We start from the raw sequence: 20,216 nt of genomic DNA, 5'->3' as shown, positions 1-20,216 counted from the left end.
TTCTTTTTTTTCTTTTTTTTCTTTTTCTTTTTTTTTACATTAAAGCTCATTCCTTTTCTTGCTTGTATTAAAAATGGGAACATAGGATCAGTCAGACTGTGCTCTAGAACATCTGTGCTTGGTACCTCCTGCCTTCTCTAGGAGTTAGAAACTTTCACCCATAACAGACTTTCACTCATAAAAATTCAGAGCACCTCAGACTATTTCCTAGTTTCTACAGAAGGGAAAGGAATAGAAATGGATGAATTAGAAATGGATGAATTGTTATTGTTCTTATGGCAGGGATAAGTCCTTCATTTGTATAACATAGCTTGCATAATTCTGGAAAACTATTTTAAATGTTTCTTATTCATAGATTTGTACTGAATAATACTTATTAAAAAAAGCACTGAACTCCAAACCCAAGAAAGATATGATGTTCTGGTGATTACAGCCTGGGACTAAATAATCTGGATTAGGATTCCGGTTTCCTAATTTATTCACTGCTATTCTCTCATCCATCTTAACCAAGTCTCTGCACTGCAGCTTGCTGTTTCTAAAATAAAAGCAGGTGTTATTTTATGGAAGTTTTGGCATATGCTTCATAAACATTAATGATTTAGAAATTTTTAGATAGAAATTCTAAAGAAATACAAATAATGGTAATTTACCATATACATCTAAAGTGCCTCACTAAAGGTAGAAAACCACATTGTTCTGTGGTGAAAGAAGGCACTGAGACTTTGCCAGATTATAGAGCTGGTCAGTAGCAGAATCAAGGTCAGAACTTTTGGATATCTCTGTGCTGCAAACACAGGTACAACTGTGATACTTATGTGACTCAAACTAGCTTTAGATTACCTGTTTTCTGTATTAACAACAGGCACACCACAGCAGCATGGACTACAGCAAGGTTAGCTGCTTGAGAAGCTATGGACAGGCGTTGGGAGGTCTGTATAGCATATGCTAAAATCTTGGCTATTGGGACTTCAGTTTTTCTTTGGCACCTGAGATAGCTAGAGTGAAGCCTGCTCAGGTACTTCTACATGCATTGAACTGATACTTCTAATTTCAGCATCAGCGTAGCATTTGACTCCTGATTCCCAGTTCCTATCTATGGAGCCAGGCTGTCTCCTTGCAGAGAATTATATAATATCTGAAAAAAGGACATATACTAACAAACATAAAAGAAAAATACTATCACCTTGTTTGAGTTCTACTGTCCTACTATTTCTGGCACTGCAGCAGCAGATAGGATGTCTCTGAAGCTTTAATCTTTGAAGCACTTGAATACTGACAGCACTAGATTCAATTCTAGGCCACCAGTAAGTTATGCCTTCTTATGCTTTCACTTTTCATGAAAGAGGCATGAAAAAAACAAAAGAATGGCAGTAGTCCTCAACAGATAGAAGTCCTAAGACATCTTCGCATTTAACGTCAGCCAAAATGGATGTGATAGGGTGTATAAGCTTAGCAAGAACAAACATAGGACCACCTTCTTCTCCATGGAGTTATCCAGTGAGATGTTTTATACATTTCTATTGACAGAACATCCATTTGCAAACTGATGCAGACAACATAATATTCTCATCTGCAATTCATAGGTGGATTCCCACTGAAGTGAAGAAGGAGTCAGAATTTGGCCTTGTAAGCCTGATTCTGTAGGATGCTGATTTTTTCCACTTTTTCCTTTGGCAACAATAACATTCTGGCAGCACTGTATCTTTGAGAAACAATGTCCAAATATCTTGTAATAAAACCTCATCCATTTTAACACCCTTATCACCCAGTTCATAGAATTCAGTAGAGAGAGACACATAACCACACAGTTCAGGATTCAGATTTCACCTCTCTCTTTCAAAGATTAGACTTTCAAAAGCTGGTCTTTGCTTAGAGGTCTAACCCATGAGAAGTTTATGGTTTCCTAGCAATGAAATTTAGCTCTCTTCAGAAATGAATTTTTATTTCCCCTGAGTGCTGAATACTTTGAAAAGGCCTGGCTAATTCTCCTACTGATTAAAGTGTATGTTTCTAAACCAGAAATAATACAAATGAATTGACATTACAGGGTGTAAAGATACTATACAATGAAGGCTATATCATTACAGCTATAACCTCCATGGCATAATCTTTCTACGGAGAAGTCATGTGCTTCAGCAATGAGGCAACTCCCTTATTGACTTGTCAGTGCTTATAGATTTGGCTCCTCCTGTCTACTTTATTTGAACATAAATTTTTAATATTGTTTAGTCAAATTATAAAACCATAAAGCCCTACCCCATATTTCAGAGAGTTCAATTTCTTACTTCATAGGATTCATATCTCTGTTACAAAGAATACAACATATTCTCTCCAAAATTATAGTAACAATTGTTCAATGAGTCAGAGTATAAAATCTGTATATCGAATACATGTGAATAAAACAGTTTATGACTGAAATTAATTTAAAACTGGATCTTTCAAAAAATGTACCCTTTTCAGACTCTTCCAACTTTCTGTGTAGCTAAAATACATAGGTATTTTAGAATTCAAATATAGTAGGGTGTACTTAAGCCAAGTAATTAGCCCATATCCAGCAGTCTATCCAGTTGTTATGTTTTTATTTCCAGGTAAAAACTATGTTAACATGTTGTTATGGATAGCAGTATATACCACAAACTGACTTTAAATATATTAAAAGGTCACTGCAGTGATCCTAAGAAGCATTATATACACAGGAAACTCAAGAGTTTAAGTAAGTTAGACATTGAAAAATACAGAAGTACACAGCAAGAGCATCTATATTCCCTACGTACTTTCTGTTTTGTTTCTCTAAAATATTCATGTAGTTATGATTAAGATATTAGATTTACTTTTATTTCCATACAGTTTTTCTGTATTTCCCCTAAGATTATCAGGATAGTCATTAGCTTGGTGATAGGCACAACATTCCCTTAATTCAGTTTTAACTACATTTTAATATATTTTTTGTTTGAGAATTTATTTGGATTTTCAGTTTTAAATGTTATGAATATAAACATGAATATAAACATATAAACATGAATAATGCCTATAAAAGTAATATATTTAGTTGTCATTTCTTAGTAAATCTTTTCTATACTTTAATTTTGGTAAGTGTATGTTGTAGTTTTCTCATATAAGAATACTGTGTGTCAAGCACAAAATGTAACCTGAACTAATACACCAGAACTGTCATCAACACAACAGATGTAGTCAGGCTCTATCCAAAGCTTACATCATTTTCAACTATGGTGAACATAACACAATTACTGACTGAAGCAATCATCTTCTTTCCTCTATAGCCAATTGCATGTTACAGTTTTGTGGACTGTAAAGAATTGCATGCAAAACAAAACAGGCTTAGAGGTTTCACTGATAGACAGCTTGGACCCAGCTTTCAGTGCTTCTTCAATATCTCATAATTACCTGGTCCTAGTTATTCTGTAGATGGACACCTCTAAAAAAACTCCATATAGCATTGCAAATTACAGGGCTGGGATACTTTTAAAGCAGCAGAGAACTTGCAGCCTTGGGGAACAAAAGATTGTGATCCTCACGTGAAAACTGTTTGTTTAAGAGTACTTAAGAGTATATACTCTTGAACTGACAGAATTATTTCACTTATCCCAAACTTTTCTCAGTGTACTCTCTGGAGACCCAGAGCCAGTTTAATATATATCCCAGGCTATGGCCTTGTGCCTCCATAAAATGCAAACTCTTCCTTCAGGTTCATGCCTGATGCTGTCCCTGTCACCACGGCAGTGAGTGACTCAGGGAAGTCAGGGCAGCTGGGATTGATGGGAGCGTATGAGCAACATACTGCTGGGCTCAGGACAGACCTTTCTGAAACCCTGTAAACCTATTGTGGACTTATCAGTGATGACTTCAAAACTGTGGTTCAATCAAAATGTTAATGGTAGCTCTATTTTTTTAATCTGCCTAATTTGGTAATCAAGTCTGATTTATTGTGCATCAAGTTGCCTGACATAGGCAAGAAGAATTTCCTCTGGGTATTTGGAATACTTAGTGTTAAAAAAGCATCTGCTTTGCCCTTAATAAAATACTGTGTTTTCATTAACTCTAGGTCTTCAATGAATTTTGAGACTCACTTAGTGAAGCTTCTGAACTCCTGTGTCATAAAGATGCAAAGATACAAATTCATCACTGGGCTACTCCTAAATATAAGGCATTCAGGGCAGAGTGTTAACAAAGGATGCTAATTTTTGAAGAGTGGAAAAGCACAGAGGAAAAGCAAAAGACAGGATAGACAGACTGATTTTATCTAGGTAGGAGCCCTCACCTGTTTTTTGTTAGTCTATGACCCTTCCTACACAGGGTGTGTTCAGAAAACATGTTTTTTGATATATTAACTCATTGTTCAACACCTCATGTCAAGAAAAAGGATGTTGCTTAAAATGTGTTAGCTAGCTGTTTTTCATCCTAAAAGATAATTAAGAATTATCAAATGTGTCAGCTAAGCACAATTTATTTCTCCACTGCAGACAAATGGTGGGGAATTACAGAAGTCTTCAAGGAAGACAGAAAATAACCGGGCAGAGCAGTGAGGACATGGTGGGAATCAGAGCAGGCAATTAGTATTTGGGGGGCCGGGGGAGCGGAAGGACTCGCAGAATCTGCATAGCTGAAACAGGATCTTCTTAAAAATCAAGCCATTTATTTCAAATACTACACATGGAAACAATTTAGGTTAATATATAAAATTAAAGTAGCTTGCACTTACAGAGCTTTCCCTCCCCACTGTGTACTTAAGAATACTGGACAGAAGGCTAGACTCAGTGATGCTGATAGGAGTTCGCCATGGACTGAACAGACCAGGATTTCACCCCAGGCCCGTGGCACCCGAGACCCTCACAGGGTGTGCTGCGAGACCTCTCACAGTATCACAGAAGACAGTAACTTAATGCTCCCCTTATTACCACCTCGGCTGCCCTCAGGGGAGATGCAAGCCTTATTCAGCCTGCCGGGGTTGAGACAGCAGATGTTGCAGAGCTAAGGTTTGGATGTAAGACACACACAGACATACCCTCCCAGCCACTAAAATCAGCCTATTAGCCCTCCAATACCTTAGGAAAAAGTCACTTTAAATTCCCATTTGCCTGGCATTTGATCAGTTTAGATTTGAAAGCAGATTTACAGACTAGCACCTGAGGCTACACCTAGCTCCTCTGGCTGAGCCTTTTATGCCAAAATATTTTTCTTTAGCTTCATCCTCCTGTCATTGCCCCTGAGAAGTTTTGCCATTGGGTGTATAGGAGCAGGACTGGGTCCCCTTGTTTTTGCTTGTTTATTTACAGGAGGTACCTTTAGACTATCAGGTAGCATCTGAGACCTAAAGGGGACTGCTAGACATAGCTAAGAAATTGAAGTACAACTGCTGAAAGGGCTAGAAGGCTAAGAAAAATACTGTATGCGGAGGAAGATGGCTAAAAACTACCTTTGTATAGAATCATGTGTGTCTCCTTGGATGTAGCACTAAAAATAACGGTATAAGGCATCTCTAAGGTTGTTCCTGAAAATAAGCGATGGAGATTCAGATGCTATCACACCTGACTGTAGTGATTAAGCAAAATCAATATTAGCCTACTTCATGTGTCTTCATGTGCAAGGGGTGTGCACCAGCTTACAAGAACTGATGTGGGCAGACAACTTTTTCCGGATGTAGTAGTACAAATGGGAGCGGTTACGCTCCAAGCCTACCATGTTGCCTGCCAGTACAGATCTACCCTCACGTTCCCTTACTGAGGTTAGTGGCTGAGAAGTTAGTGACCTCTCAGAGGACCTACTTATGTGAACACTCTCTGGCTCACTCATGGCAAAATCAGTCACCTCTAACAGATGGGTTGGGATGGGTCTTTATGGTCAAACTGGAAGGCAATACCCCTTTTTCAGGCTCAGCTGTTTAAAATCTACATCCGTCTGCACTCTCAAGCAATTTAAAAACTGGTTAAGTTTCTGCCCAGATATTCCACCTCTCCGAAACTACACCAGAAACAAACCTGACCTGTAATTTCAAAACCTGAGCCCAGTTTCTCCTTCTTCAGTCTTATTCACTGCTGTGTTCTGTGATCTCCCCTTTTCTTCCAATTTTTCACCACAATCCAGGTAATGGATTAAGACTTTTATTCTACAGAAACTGTCTCCATAGGTGAACCAACTTCCCAGTAAGCTGATATACTTACATGAAAAGGCCTGTCCTTTATTTGGGAATCTAGATGCCCCCATGCCCCTTGAGGATGTTTATTTCATAACTGTTTGAAAAGGGAAAGTCAGTTTCCATACCCACAAATAACAATTTTTAGCTCTTTTGCCTCTATGCAGAGAAGAAAGCAGCAAAAGTAAAGGTGAAGGTTGACAAATGCCAAATTGCTCCCTTACATGTTACTAAATAAGATTTCCAAATCTAATAAAGCCAAATTGCACATAAAGTGACCCTGACATATGAAATTAGTAATGCCTGATTGTTATTAAGTGTCAAATTCAGCTGTAAAGCTGTAGTTCATTATCTTTCATAATCAATTCTATTACCTTCACTGACCCTAGATATCAATGACTCTTTGGAGGAAAGGTTGCATACAGGGAACAAAATATACCAAAGCAGAATAAAATAGATTAAAAATACATGTGATAAATATGTGGATGGTGGTGGTGGAATGAACGGTTAGCCTCACCTTAGTTTGCTGTTCATATCTACACAAGCAGAGTAGATTAATTTCTTCCCAGGGAAGGGGGGAAAAAAACCCAACCAACAAATTGCCTTGAAGAGATCTATGTAATGAATAAATCTTTGCTGTGAATATTAGAGTGGTGAGAATTCCTTAGGCTGATTTTCCTATCTAGATAGCACTGGAGATATTTCTACATTCTTCCATAGAAGTCAGTGGAAGATTTGTTTTTGACCTCAGAGGCAGTATAATCAGGCCCTGGAAGTCCTTTGCTACTTTTTCCAGGCCCAAAAACATTAACCTTTATGTCCTGGCCAAATTCCAGAGTGGGTGGTTACATTCTGCTGCCCTAACTTCTCCACACAGGCTCAATGAGATCTAGCATCATTTTCTGATGAGTATTGGTACTGTGAATAACCAGGTCTTCTTGCAAGGTTATTGTTACCTTTCTGCTCCTTACCTCCTAATTTATTGCTTTGCTTTATCACTTGTAGCTTGTCTGAACAAGGACAGAATTTCTTAGTTCTGGATCACAGATTTTATTGAACTGAAGGACCATGAATATGTACAGTACTAGGATGATAATGCCACCATTATATTATTTTTACTCTCATAACATGTATGCAGTCTGGGCTGGCTATAAAAAAAAATGTATTTTTTCCCCACTCATACAATTACGTTTTTGTGAAATATCACATCATGCTGATCTTTAAAAACAAAAATAAAAAATACAGCTCACAAATACAGGGCATTTGAGTATATTTAAAAAATCAATTGTCAATTTGCTTTTAAAGCAACATACTGCTTCAGCATTAACTATACAGTAAAATGTAACATTAAAGCAATAATTTATTAACTTCAAACAGACACTGATTTCCATGGGCATATGACCTAATCATTTTTAAAAATAAATTTGCATATCATTGCTAGCTGGATTCATTTAATTCACACTTATTATTAATTTGAGATACAAGTTTTACTCTAAAAAACATTCACTACAAAAGTGAAGCAGCTCAGGTGTAACTGCTGATTTCACTAGCTCCATGAAGCAGAAAGGCCTGGACTCTGGATAGTTGCTTATCGAGTAATTTAAGCTAGTTAGAAATATCAGCACTGAAATCACCTCGTATAAGTACTTCCATTTCAAATAGAAGCTACAGTCCCCCTCCTCTGAGGCAGTCCCAAATAAAGCTGCAGTAAGTGTAGCCTGGTGGATTAGTCTTATGGAGAAGCCACACAGATTCTAGCTGTGTGGATGTGAATTGATTGCTTAGTCCCAGTACTACAGGGTTAAGTGAAATGCTATCAGAGTAACTTATTAAGAGAGATGGTGATGGCTTAGATTAAGCAGATTTATATGTCTCTTCTAATTAAGGTTAGGTTCTTAAGAAGCTTTACTATCCCTTGAAACTACACAGACTAAAATTAGGACTCTGGTTCCATTTAAAATGTCACTAGGTTGGTCCATAATCCTGTGGTGACTGCAGCAAGGGACTGTTCTTTCAATGTTGTGATTCCTTGTCTGCAAGCTAGTAAGCCAGAACAGAGTCCCATGAAGCAAAGCCTAAGTAATATCTATTAATTAGCAACAAGTTGGTCCTGCAAAACATTGTAATGGTCTTGCAGTGCTCCCTTGAATGCTGCCTAACAAATGGGAAAGTGGCAAAGAAATCAGCTGTCAGATGGCAAATTCTATTACAGGCAGAGAACAAACGGCAGCAATAAGTGGACTGTGTACAGAGGATGGAGAAAAGGTTGCGGGGGGGAAAGCTGCTTTCAGGCTGTGAGTAAAGCTATTTCGTGATTGCATTTATAGCCAATGTACATAACAACATCATCCTAGGCTCTAGCATCCTCCCACGGTGGTTTATAGACAATGCCAAAACCACAAAGCAACAGATGGATCGCTTCCGACTTTTCTCATTATTCCCCTATTTACACAGCATACAATGAACCTACGGAACTCACTGTCACAGATAATAACAGCAGAAGCATACATTAATTCCAGAAACTTTTAGCCAAGCTGAACGTTGGATTCAGTCTTCCTTACAGATGTGCAGATCTAGAGCAGCTCAACTTAAATCAGTACACTACTAAAGTGTAGAACTGGTGAAATCGGACCCATTTGTGAATAACAAAACATTCCCTGACAACATTTAGTATGCTAAAACCTTTTCAGGAAAATAAGCCTTGGTACTTCAAGTCGTAAGTCAATCTCCAGTTGCCTGGGATTAGGCAAATACTTTCCCCATAGACATTACATTATTTTTCACTACAGGATACCTTCTTCTAAATCATCTTATGCAACGTTGCATCTGATACAGAACAGAAGGAGTTGCATGGAGCAACACTCTCCAGTAGGCCAGGTCTTATGTTCCTGCTCATGTAGGACAGTGTGCTGGGTGCCATTGCATGCTATTCAGCAGCACACAGAGGGAATTATCTTTTAATTTGGTTCACTGAAACAAAGCAATTTTATAGATACATTAGTATGAATGAACTGCAAGTTCCATGTCTTAGATATCTGACCAAGAAAATCTCTCAATGAACTTAGTGAGAGTCTCCAAGCCTTTAGTGATTAGTCTGCTGAGCAGTGAATGAAAGAAAAATCACTCTGCTGGACTATGTTTATAAGCCTTTGTCATAGTGCCTCTCTTGCTTTGCCATTCCTTTTGTCTTAGAATACTTCCATTTCCCTGATCTATCTTCTCCTTAGAAGGAGGAAAAAAACCCCACAGGACTATGCTTTGGTTATCCCTGTCTCATGTTTTTATAGACAAGAGTATCCAATTAGGAAGCAAAATAAATGCCCTACCATTCAGATCACCACTCGAAGTGAACAGTACAAATTCATGAAGGATCTCCTGAGAAGAGGTGATTTGTCCCCTGCAATTTTGTGATTGGTTACAAATGGAAAGTAAATGAAAAGTAAGAGTGCTGGAAAAGACTACAGGAAGTCATTTAGTTCAGCCCTTTTTCTTCACTCTTGCTCAGGTTAAGACATGCATAAACTGTGCCTAACTTAAGCAATCAAAGAAGCAGGGTGGTGGTGAACAAAGGATTTCTTATTGTGAGAAGAGGTTATAGTTGTAGTCACTAGTTTGCTTTGAGCAATTCAGTCTCCTCTAGCATGCCCAAATCTGATTTTTATTGCAGCAGGCATGAGCAGTTCCTGTGTGACACTGGCCGAGGTCCTGTGGGCAAAAGGAAGCCCTTTGGAGGAAGAAGACATATGGGCACTCTTGTACCTGGCCACAGTGCAGCTTCTTGAGGACCTTCACAAAGGTGAGGTGAAAGTTATCTTCTTACTTATAGTTCTCACCCTTGAAAATTCATTCTTGAGGGCATTTTTTTTTCCTCAGAAGAGAAGCATTGATGGGAGTAGTAATATATTTCCAATAAAACTGAGGAAACTTTCAGTGCTGTAGCTACAGTTACTGGCGTTGCAGACAGGCTGCTATACCAACATAGAGATCTTCACACAGTAGTAGTGTTAGTTTTTCACCAAACTACACAGCAGAAATCAATTCATCTAAGGACAACTATAGATGGTAGAACAGGACAGAGGAGTTCTTAAAGTCCAAATAACATATACCCACACAAAGTGCAGCAACAGCTAGGATCATGTCCTTCATATATTGATACTGAGAACAGGACAGGCAAATCCACACGGCCCCTCATTTAGCTAGTAGCAACTTTCATGCTTGATGATGATAATTAACTATCATACTGGCTAGGCGAGTCATTGTGATGAATGCTTGTCAGCAGGCCAGCACTACCACAGCACAAATGAACAACCTGTCAGTTACATTTTGAGAACTGCTTATGACAATGGATAATTCTTTGGAGGGGACAATGGATAAGATGTGTTCTTACCCCATAAGCATGTAAAATCGGAATACGAAATATTGAAAACAAATGATATAACTTCTACTATAGCTGGAGGGGGAACTTTTATTACCAACTAGGTTTTTATGGATTGGACCACTATAACAGGATGAATATATAATCAGTTCTCTATGACCTAGTAATCATCTACAGGCACTAGAAACGTGCTAAGGAATACAGTATAGACATACCCACTTGGACAGATTCAGCTGAGGTTAATCAAGGCTTATTAAATCAGTGCCAGACAATAAACTAACCCTATGCTCTCCATATCTCTGGTTTCCCAAAAGACTTGCTGAATGTCTACTGAATTTGGATAATCAGCCAATATTCCCTCTGCTGCACCAAATAAGTTTAGGGCATCATGATCAGAAGATGAAGAGTAAAAACAAGAAGCAGGGATGTAGAACCAACCTGGTTTGTAGGTCAGGTGCAACGCTGCTCAAACATGCCTTCACAGAGCTGAAGTCCAGAAGCAACGTAGAGCCTGACTCATTCTGCTGCTCAGTCCCCAACGTTCCAGTTTCTTGGAGGGCAGAGAAGGTGAACTGCCTCTGCCCAGTACCATCCCAGTTGACTAAGGCTTATCTCTGGCTCCACATCACTTAATTATAGGCATACTCCTTCTGGAATCAGCCTCTCCTCAGGGCCAGTATTGCTGCATTTGTGCTGCACTGTGCTTGATCTAATAAAACCTGCTAGACTTGGTGTCTGCACCAACTTGCTATAGTAGTATTTCCAATGACTGGTTAGGCAGATGTGCTGAAGGCTTGGCTGGTCAACATTACAGAAGGCTAGGTAACCTTTGCTAAGGCCAAAGCACAAGCTGGCTATCTATTTCCAAAACAGATAAGTTTCCCAGCATGTGGTAGTTTTATCTGAGCACAGTACCAGAGTGGTGAGCAGGGCAGGTCCCAGGTTGGCAGCCAGGGTGAACCAGGAATCCAGACCACCAGACAAGTTCTTTGTGACAAGGCAGGTCTAAGGTCAAGCCACGAAACTGAGTCATGATCAGGCTTGACAAGGGTAACCAGGGTCAGACACAGTTCAGTGATCACCAGGTAAGTCTATAGCAACAAGAGAAGTCTGAGGTCAAGCCAGGAAGACAGCCCGTGGGCCAGGATCAATCAAGGCCCACCTCCAGGCACAGACATAACTGGAAACAAGCACTCCCACATAATACCTTAAGCCAAACTGAATGCCTCAGACTGAGCTTAAATGGATCCATGGGGCCCGTGGGCAGGGGGTGTGGGCTGAGGTCCCACTGAGGCTGGAGGCCCCAGGTGAGGGCCATTAAGGCCTATTAGTGCCATGAAGGCTCTGGCAGATTTAGGAGTCTACATTTACCATTTCAAGGCATTTTTGTTTGAAATATTCTTTTTCTCCCTTTTAATAGAGCTGATGTGCAGCTAGAAAGCTTGAATGTGAATAATGCTAAAACATCATGGCTGTTTATGGTGTCTGTAGAACTTACTCTAGGTTTTGGTTTGGATAGTTTTTGTATTTGCCTTCTGGTAAAAATTTCCCCAAAGTTCAGGGTAGTTGGAAACAAAACACAGTTGCAAACAAAAACATACTAGACCATAGCTTTGGGACTTAGGTCTTGTTTCTATTGCTACCTCAGCTTCTGTTATGCTGGCTGACACTGTGTAGTCACCATGGCCTGCCTCTGCATCAGTTTCTTCATCTGTACAATGGGAATGAAAAGATACTGACTTCTTGGCAAAGTTACCTGGCTTTGTTAGATGAAATGCACTGAAAGAGAGATTACTAAAATGCAGATCTGACTGAGTATAAGCAGCACTTGGAACAAAAACATATCACAGGGAGGAGATTTGTACCACGGTCATGCAATTTAATGGAAGCTAGCTTTAGCTCTTTTGCAAATGCCAGCTTCAGAGTATTCATACTTCACTGGAGGGAGTGTTATGCTATTCTGACATCCTCCTGTGTTTTGTATATAAAAACCTAGTAAAAATCACAAGTTATGATTTTAATTTAATTCAGAATCGGCATATGCGATTCCACCTTTTCTTAGGTTTCAGAAGTCCACTGAAGTCAGTATATTGTTTTTATGTGTGACATGATGTGAGAGAAGCAACAGCTCTTTGACGATCACTGAAAGCAGTGACAAAATCAGACATGCATAAATGAACAATGATTTCACTGACTTCTGAGTATTTCTCCAGGAAACTCCAGTGATAGATTTAGCTATGTGGTTGAGACCCCAGCAATAAGATTTTCCCAGCACAGTGAATTTAACAGTAACAACTCCATTACCTTCTCTAACATTTTTCAGACCCCACCATCTGTGTGATTTGCCCATGGTCAGTGCTGCTGTCTACTGAAGGAAATTTGTCTTTCCAAAACAATGCGTCTCAGTCAGAAGCTGTCCCTTTCAGTGCACCAGAATTGCTCCATGGACGAAGTAAAAACAAGCACATTGGACTAACAAAGGTGAGACATATTTTAAAATAAATCTTGAGAGTACCTCATGAAGACAAGCTTGTGGGTTTCAAGGCAGCATATCAAGTGTCTACTACTGCCAAACTCCATTTCTAATCACACTAAACAAATTAAGCTACGTTTAGAAAAATTTACATATAATTTGAAGCTCACCATCAGATTAGAATGAATGTCAATATCAACATCAATCTTGAACATCAGTTCTTAAGGTCTGCAGAAGTGTATTATTTGTAAAGGCCCACAGAAAGGATGAAAAATTTTATGAACATGAAATTTGACCAGCTATGGTAATGTTAATCCCAGAAGCAGCAAGACTTCAGTATCTACAGAATCAGAGAGTGGAAACTCTCACAGTAAATCAGAAATGTGCTCAGCTTTTTTAACCATTTAGTTTTCTTCTCCCTGTCAAATGAGTCCCTCTGGCAAGACAGTAAGATACAACAATCAAGCACTTAAAAGATGTAAATATCACTAGGACCACATCAGTGCACACTTCCCTCTATCCAGGCAGAAAACGTTGTAGTTTCAGACTCCTACACGATTGAGCACTTCAGATGCTATGCAGAAACACAGAGCTTTGGAATAGACAGCCCTTATTTCAGTAATCCTCTTCCTGGACATACTCCCTAGGCAGTCCCACAGGTAGGGTTACTGGTTTAATCCCCAAAGGGCTTCAAAACTGAGAGAGCAGTTCAACTCTTTTTTCCTTACTCATGGCTTCCTTGCATAGAGGGCAGCCTCGCTCAGCCCCTCACATTGAGCAATACCCCTTGTACGCTATGTAGTCCATGTATGAAGAGTCACTATTCTACTTTTATGTATGTTCCCTCTAGTCTAGTTTTTTTTAAAAAAAAACAGTTTGGCTTCTGCCATTCTGTGGCTAAAGACTGTCTCAGTCTCTCTAGCAAGAAGCTTTTCTGTAATTAATGTTTACTTCATAAAGGGTTTCCTTTTCTCTTTTGACAGATGTTGGTGTATTCCTTAGGAATGACCTTCTACTGGTCAGCAGACTATCAGGTTCCTCCAAACCAGGCCAGTAACAAAAGTATTTTTGTTTTCTTTTATTCTGCCTCATATTGGTAGGTTCAAAGATTGAGAGGCATAATCTGAAGTCTCAATAAGAGGGGTTTTACATTTGGACCCCTAGAAGGAACACAGCTAGATGGAGAGCTTGTGTCAAGGTCCAGACTTCCACCAAAAATACCAGTCTATCCAAATCAGAAATTTAGTTAGAATTTATTTGGGCCTCATCTCTCTTTTTTTTTCTGAAAAGCAGAATTGTTCCAGTTAAGAGGAACTGTATCTTTCTTTTAAGAATGAAGATTACTTGTTCCAAGACAACAACGAGATATTTTCTAATAACATATGTAGGGCTAAAAAACAAAAAAAGTCATGTCTGCATGATTCTGGTGCTGTATACACATATGCACTTTTTCAAAGAATGGGATGCTAGAATAAAAATTAAAGAAATCTCATATTCTGGGAAAACTCTACCATTGTCTCTGGTAGTTGCAATTTTGTATTTCTTGCTACTCAGTCCTTCAAAAATTTGTAGCATGTATTTTGCTTCATTTGTATATCCATGCCTTTGACTGCACATTTCTGATTTGGAAATCTCTAGTTTTTAGCAGACATCATCTCCCTTTCATGGGTATACATGGTCTAAGGGAAAATAAGCTAAATGACTCTTTAAAATTTAAGTGTCTGGTCTCTATGGCAACAGTTTTAGCTGGTGTAATTCCTCAACTTTTTGAGGCTAACTCTACCACATGTCTTGCTTGCATGAATCTTTAAGATGCACAGTCTTAGCCAAGCTGTGGTGCAGCCTGAGCTGATGGCTATCACCAAGAAGCCCTGTGCACAGGCTGATAAGTCCCTGTACATGCCAGTTCTTTTCAAGGCCATCCTCCATCCCAGGAGAGGCTCCATTCAGTGCTGCTTAGCTGCCTGTCTGGAATTTTCCCAAAGTCTAAAAGAAGTCAGTGCCCATTTCCCACCCAGGATGAAAGGCTTTCAGAAATTCCCATTTATACAGGACTTCAGATCATTGTGAGATGTCATTTAACATTACCTCCATGTTGACTCAGTCCCTCCAGCTGAGTGACCAACTACACACTCTCTTGCTGACACTATGTGAAGATCTTCCACATAAAAGACTTCCCCCTGAATCAATTCTGGAAGCATGTGAAGCACATCAGAAGGAATCCTATTCCTTACCAGCAAATATATACATAAAGAAAATGGTCCAGCTTGTGCTGGGAAGTGTCAGTGAGGTAGGTACTACTCTTATACTCTAAACATCTCCTTTTCTTTGGTGAGAGAGATGAGTAGCAACTTGTGATACAAGTGAGCAATTGCCTAAAATTAATACTTGTGTCAATTAAGCAAGTGAGATTTGATTCTAATCTTCTAAGGAGCAAATTGCATGGATCTGTAAAAGCAAAAGAGGCAAGAAGCCATCTCAGACCATGTCTGCACTTCTAGGAAATGATACCAAGCCAGCTTTTGCACTCACAGTATCTTCATTCTCTTAGTTAATGCTTAAACAACCATAACCTTTAAAGAGACTTCATGGTAGCCAAAGGAAAGGGCTTCATACAAGAGAAAAAATTTCCCATTGCCACTGTGGCTTTGGACTTTCTTTGTGAAATTCAAAGAAATTGCATTTACATCATATAGAGAGTTTCATTTATCTTCCTTAACTGGAGCTGAACATTTAAGATTTAATCAAGCCTGACAATGTGGAGCTATTAATAAGTGAGCATTTGAGTCTTCTTCAAGATCTGAAATGTCAACAAATATTTTTTGTTGATATGCTGAATGAAAACAGAAGAGAACCCATTGCAAATATATTTTTTTCTTTTTCTGTTTTCAACCAGTATTCATTAATATTTTGAGGTGGCCTTTTCCCTTGTACTCTCTAGTACTCTTTTTCCCACTGCAACAGAAGGTGTCCCTTCTCTAAGCACGACTACCATAAAAGCATTAACCCAGCAAAACTCAGTCCTGTTTGGTGTTAATCTGAGAAGATGAAGTTGCTTATATCAAGCAAACCGGCAGCCTTTGACAAGCTGAGGGCAAGGATCACTTCAGTATAAGGGTCTGAAGTTCACATATCATATGACATTGACTTGCAGTACCACTGGCTTCTAGGTAGAACGGGCAGTCACTGAAGACAGCACAGCCTCTCAGCTTAGCAGAAGTCATGTGATAAGGAAAAGACTGCATGAGAAAACATCGGACACCTCAGCATTGTCCTCTCGGATGAATTTTCACACAGGTAAGGAAAGACTTTAATCTGAACTGTCTAATCAAGTTGCAAAGGGCCTTTTCTGAGGCTTTCCCAAGCCAGGTGAATTGTTTAATTTCACGTTGTGGCAATTATATGTAGTGCTGAATAGGATATTTACTGCTTTACACAGAAATGACTTCATAATGCAAAAACTTTGAGGCAAGTCAGCAAGATTTCTGTTCCTTATTTCCTCAAAGGACACCAATCTGAAGCTGTGAAGCAGTGATAACGAATCAGCTTGCACATATTTGACTCTTAAAGCAGTTTGCATAAAAACTGTGTATGTAATACAGAATTGCTTTTGTACTCTGTGTACCCAAGTGTAATTTCAAAGGTAAAAAGTGGGCTTCTGTGAAGTTACGTTGTTGCCATTTAAAGAGCATATATTCATCCTTCCTATTTGATTATTCCAGCAAAAATCAGTGGTTTCTCTTTGATATTTAGTTCCATTTTTCTGTTCAAAAGATGCTTTATAAATTCACTATTGGATTGCTGGAGTGATTTCAAGATACAAGGCCAAATTCTGCTCACTATAAAAACTAAGCAGCATACACTGATTTCACATTTCAGTTGACTATAAGATGAAGATTCTATTAGCCCTCATATTCATACTAATTCTCTAATCGTAACTAAATATGGGCTTCAGGATCAAGTAAATTCTTTTTTCTAGGTCTCTAGATTGTGATGTTCACTTCAACAAAAATCTAATTGGGAGGGGAGCTGACTTCTGGCCCAGGTTCTGCAGACTCTTTTTGCACATGCTCAACACTAGGCACATAAGCAATCCAATCCCTGTTCAGCAGATCACATGTATGTTCCATTAACTTGAGCTGGAATTACACGCATGCTTAAATGCCTATGGAACATTTCTGTTAGGTACTACTGGTCATAAGAAAAGGAGCTCCTTCTGAACATGTACAGACAAAGCAACTCTCAAATGATACTGCCTCAGCCCCTCATTGAGAGACAGAGCTTGCAGATTCACACTGGTGTAAGCTGGTGAAAACTTGGCTGCTGCCAGAAGGGGTGGTCCCATCTTCAGCTGCCTATTGGCCACACACCCCTGCCCTTTCCTTTGCATTGGTTCTAGTAAGTATGTATGTGGGGTGACCTCCATGCTTTCTAGGGACTCACATCACATGACTTATGCTTGCTTAAGGGCTTTAATCAATCAGTGTGTTGATTATATTGAGAAGGAAGTGTGATTTTTCGAGCCATACATTTCTAGGCAGCATTCTAGTTCATTTTTGTTCTCCTAAAAATGATCACCTTCAGGGATTCTGAAAAAGGACAGAGACAATGCAATCAAAGTAAAGTTAGGCTGCAACAGAAATGTGTACTTCATAATGATTTGGGATGATGCCTCTTAAAGAAATTTCTGCAGCTGAATCAGGTAGTGGACTGTGTCTTGGCACAATACACCTAGCACTCAGAAAGAATACTTACAGCTCAAGGTTTCGAGCCTCAGAATATGCTGAAGGAGAACAACTTTCTATGATACCTGCATTTTGCAGCCCTTCAGTTGGGCTTGCAAAATACAATTAATATATTGGACTAGCTTTATTTGGAAAGGTCAATGAGAATTATGAGAACTAGTTTGGGTCACAATAAGATTATGAAAGGGTAGAGGTAGTAGAATGAAGCTACCAAGCTTTCCTGGGTCCTCAAGGAATTGAAGTTATGGTCTGAAGGCATAGAGACATGGACTAAATAAAAATTAGTCAAGCCAAATGGTATTTAAGTTATCATGCAAATACAATGATTTAAGATCAAAGTCTGTGATTCACCGTATTCCATTCTGTTTCCAGACAAAGGGTCCAGATTAATGAATTACAGTCGGTCAACAGAAGATTACAGACAACTCTCTGTGGACTATAGTGACTCTAATAGTATTTCAGAAAGTACATCTTTGATACTCTCTAACCGGGGACACAGGAGAGGTAAGGTTTTCCTGAAAGACAGTGGTTGTAAACTATCAACTCAGTAATTTTGTCACCTGAAATGTGAGACTACCCACACATGGTCATGTGATAGGTACTCCTAGGCATGTGCGGCTATGTGACTAGGGAGGTGTATTTGTGTGAGGCTGCAGAGAAGGAAGATCCTTTTACACTGGGTTCCTTTTTACCTGTGTCCTACTATAAGGACATCCATTCCCTGGCTACCATACAGGGCCATCACCTCTTTTTGCTTTCTGTCCCCTTACCAGACGAAGCTGTTCGGCAGATTACAGACAACACTTGGCAGCATGTCTCTGGCAAACGGGATCTGGGAACAGGTGAGAGGCCAGGGAGTTGCCCCACATACACATAGGATGGCAATGTCACAGCAAGATGGCAGCGCTGAAATCAGCTGAATCTATGAATAATACCAGAGCCTTGAATGGTGGGGATTAATGTTTCTTCAAGCAAATTCAAATCCAAGTGGACTAATACAGAGATCTAGTGGAAAAAACAAACCACTCAATTTTTTGATTGTTTTTGTTTTGTCCTAGAGCCATTGTGTATTTCCTGGGCTGTGTGTTGTTTTTATTGTGCAAAATGCCAGGTTTCTGTACTGCTCTTCTGATTTACCTTGTCTGGATGGCAGCTAAGGAGAAGGAAGGGTGGTACTGCTGTGCATGTGTATCTTCATGCTTACACTGGAATCTGAGCTAGAGATGCCCAGGCAGAGGGTGTTCACGCTACCTGACGCACTCTGTTGCCCTAATGTCATCAACTTCTCCCCAAAAGCCAAGCTTACCATGCCAGCTTCCCATCCTCAAACTCCTACCCACGTCTGCTCTCCCGTTCCACAGCTGCCCACCTCCCTTCTCCTTTCAACCTTTCTTCCCACCACCCGGCTCACCTCTCCCGAGCCTCCAGATGTACACCCAGACGTACACTCACCACTCCCCGTGCTCGGCCCCGTGCTGCTGATGGTCACTGCAGCGTTTACCTCCTCCTTCTGCCTCCTTTGGCTGGCCAAAGCAGGCCGGCTGCCATGCCACTGAGGCTGGCCAAACACAGCCTCCGCTAGCTCCCCATGAGAAGCAAAGTCCTAGCTCCTGCCGTGGCAGGGACTCAGACTTGCCCTGTGAGCATGTGTGGGCTTTTATCCCAGAAACCTATTATGACGGAGCGAGACGCGCGTTGACGGGTCACCTCACTGATGTCATAAATGACACATAACTGCGGAGTTTCCCTGGCTTTTCTCTCGCTGGGGAGCATTAATTTGGGTTTCTGATTTCCAGCTGCTGATTTTCATGAAATTTGCAGGAAGACACTACCCACTCACTTTCCAATTTGACGGGTTCTAAATTTACTGGGCAAAAACGGCAGCCAGCCAGCCCGCATGAGCTCAAGGGACTAATTTCCTTAGGAACCATGGCAAAACCGTGGGTGCACACTGCTTGATCAAAAATCTGCCCGCAGATGATTCATGGAGGAAAAGAGAATATATCCAGGGAAAAAGTGTGTAGAGTACCCTCTCACCCCTCTGCCCGAACGATGAGGAAGGTGAAGGTGCTGGTACAGTTGCTGTTGTAATTCCCTCCTGTCTGAAAAGACTTGCTTTTCTGAAGCTCCAGAGCTGCATTCAACATCAAGAGCAATAAAAGCCTGTAACAGACTGCAGCCGCACCTTGTGTGAGACTCGGCGTCAGTCACACATCTAGTGGCATATAGTGAAGGCGGGAGAGGCAGGAGACTGTTCTGAAAGTCCATTTTTTTTTAAATCTTGCTCAAAAACTTGACAAAGGCTCATTCCAGTGAATCTGTGCATGTCTCAGTCTCCACTGAGACAGTGGCAGCTGTAGGTACTCAGCGTTTTGTAAAACTGAGCTCTAAAAATACAAGAGAAAAACCAGACTGTATGAACTTGTTTGCCACATTCTTTCACTAGATAATATATTAGAAGAACGCACTCTT

At 40.0% G+C, this 20,216-nt stretch overlaps 1 protein-coding gene across 4 annotated transcripts in view; it reads left to right on the top strand.

Annotated features, from left to right (window-relative positions):
• The first annotated feature begins 16,142 nt into the window (after positions 1 to 16,142).
• FRMPD2 (FERM and PDZ domain containing 2) overlaps positions 16,143 to 20,216 on the top strand; it is a 63,883-nt gene continuing 59,809 nt past the window's right edge. For 3 of the 4 annotated variants that reach the window (XM_026110248.2, XM_026110244.2, XM_026110246.2), the window contains exons 1-3: positions 16,143 to 16,296; positions 18,117 to 18,248; positions 18,518 to 18,586. In XM_026110248.2, the coding sequence (XP_025966033.2) occupies positions 16,281 to 16,296; positions 18,117 to 18,248; positions 18,518 to 18,586 (217 nt within the window). In that variant the 5' untranslated portion in view covers positions 16,143 to 16,280. The remainder of the gene's footprint in view (positions 16,297 to 18,116; positions 18,249 to 18,517; positions 18,587 to 20,216) is intronic. The other variant, XM_026110247.2, reaches the window with a different exon arrangement.

Source organism: Dromaius novaehollandiae, chromosome 6, assembly GCF_036370855.1.
Source record: "Dromaius novaehollandiae isolate bDroNov1 chromosome 6, bDroNov1.hap1, whole genome shotgun sequence".
Lineage (NCBI taxonomy): Eukaryota > Metazoa > Chordata > Aves > Casuariiformes > Dromaiidae > Dromaius > Dromaius novaehollandiae.
Note: the sequence above shows the minus strand (reverse complement) of the source record. Positions and strands in the feature narration are given on the sequence as shown.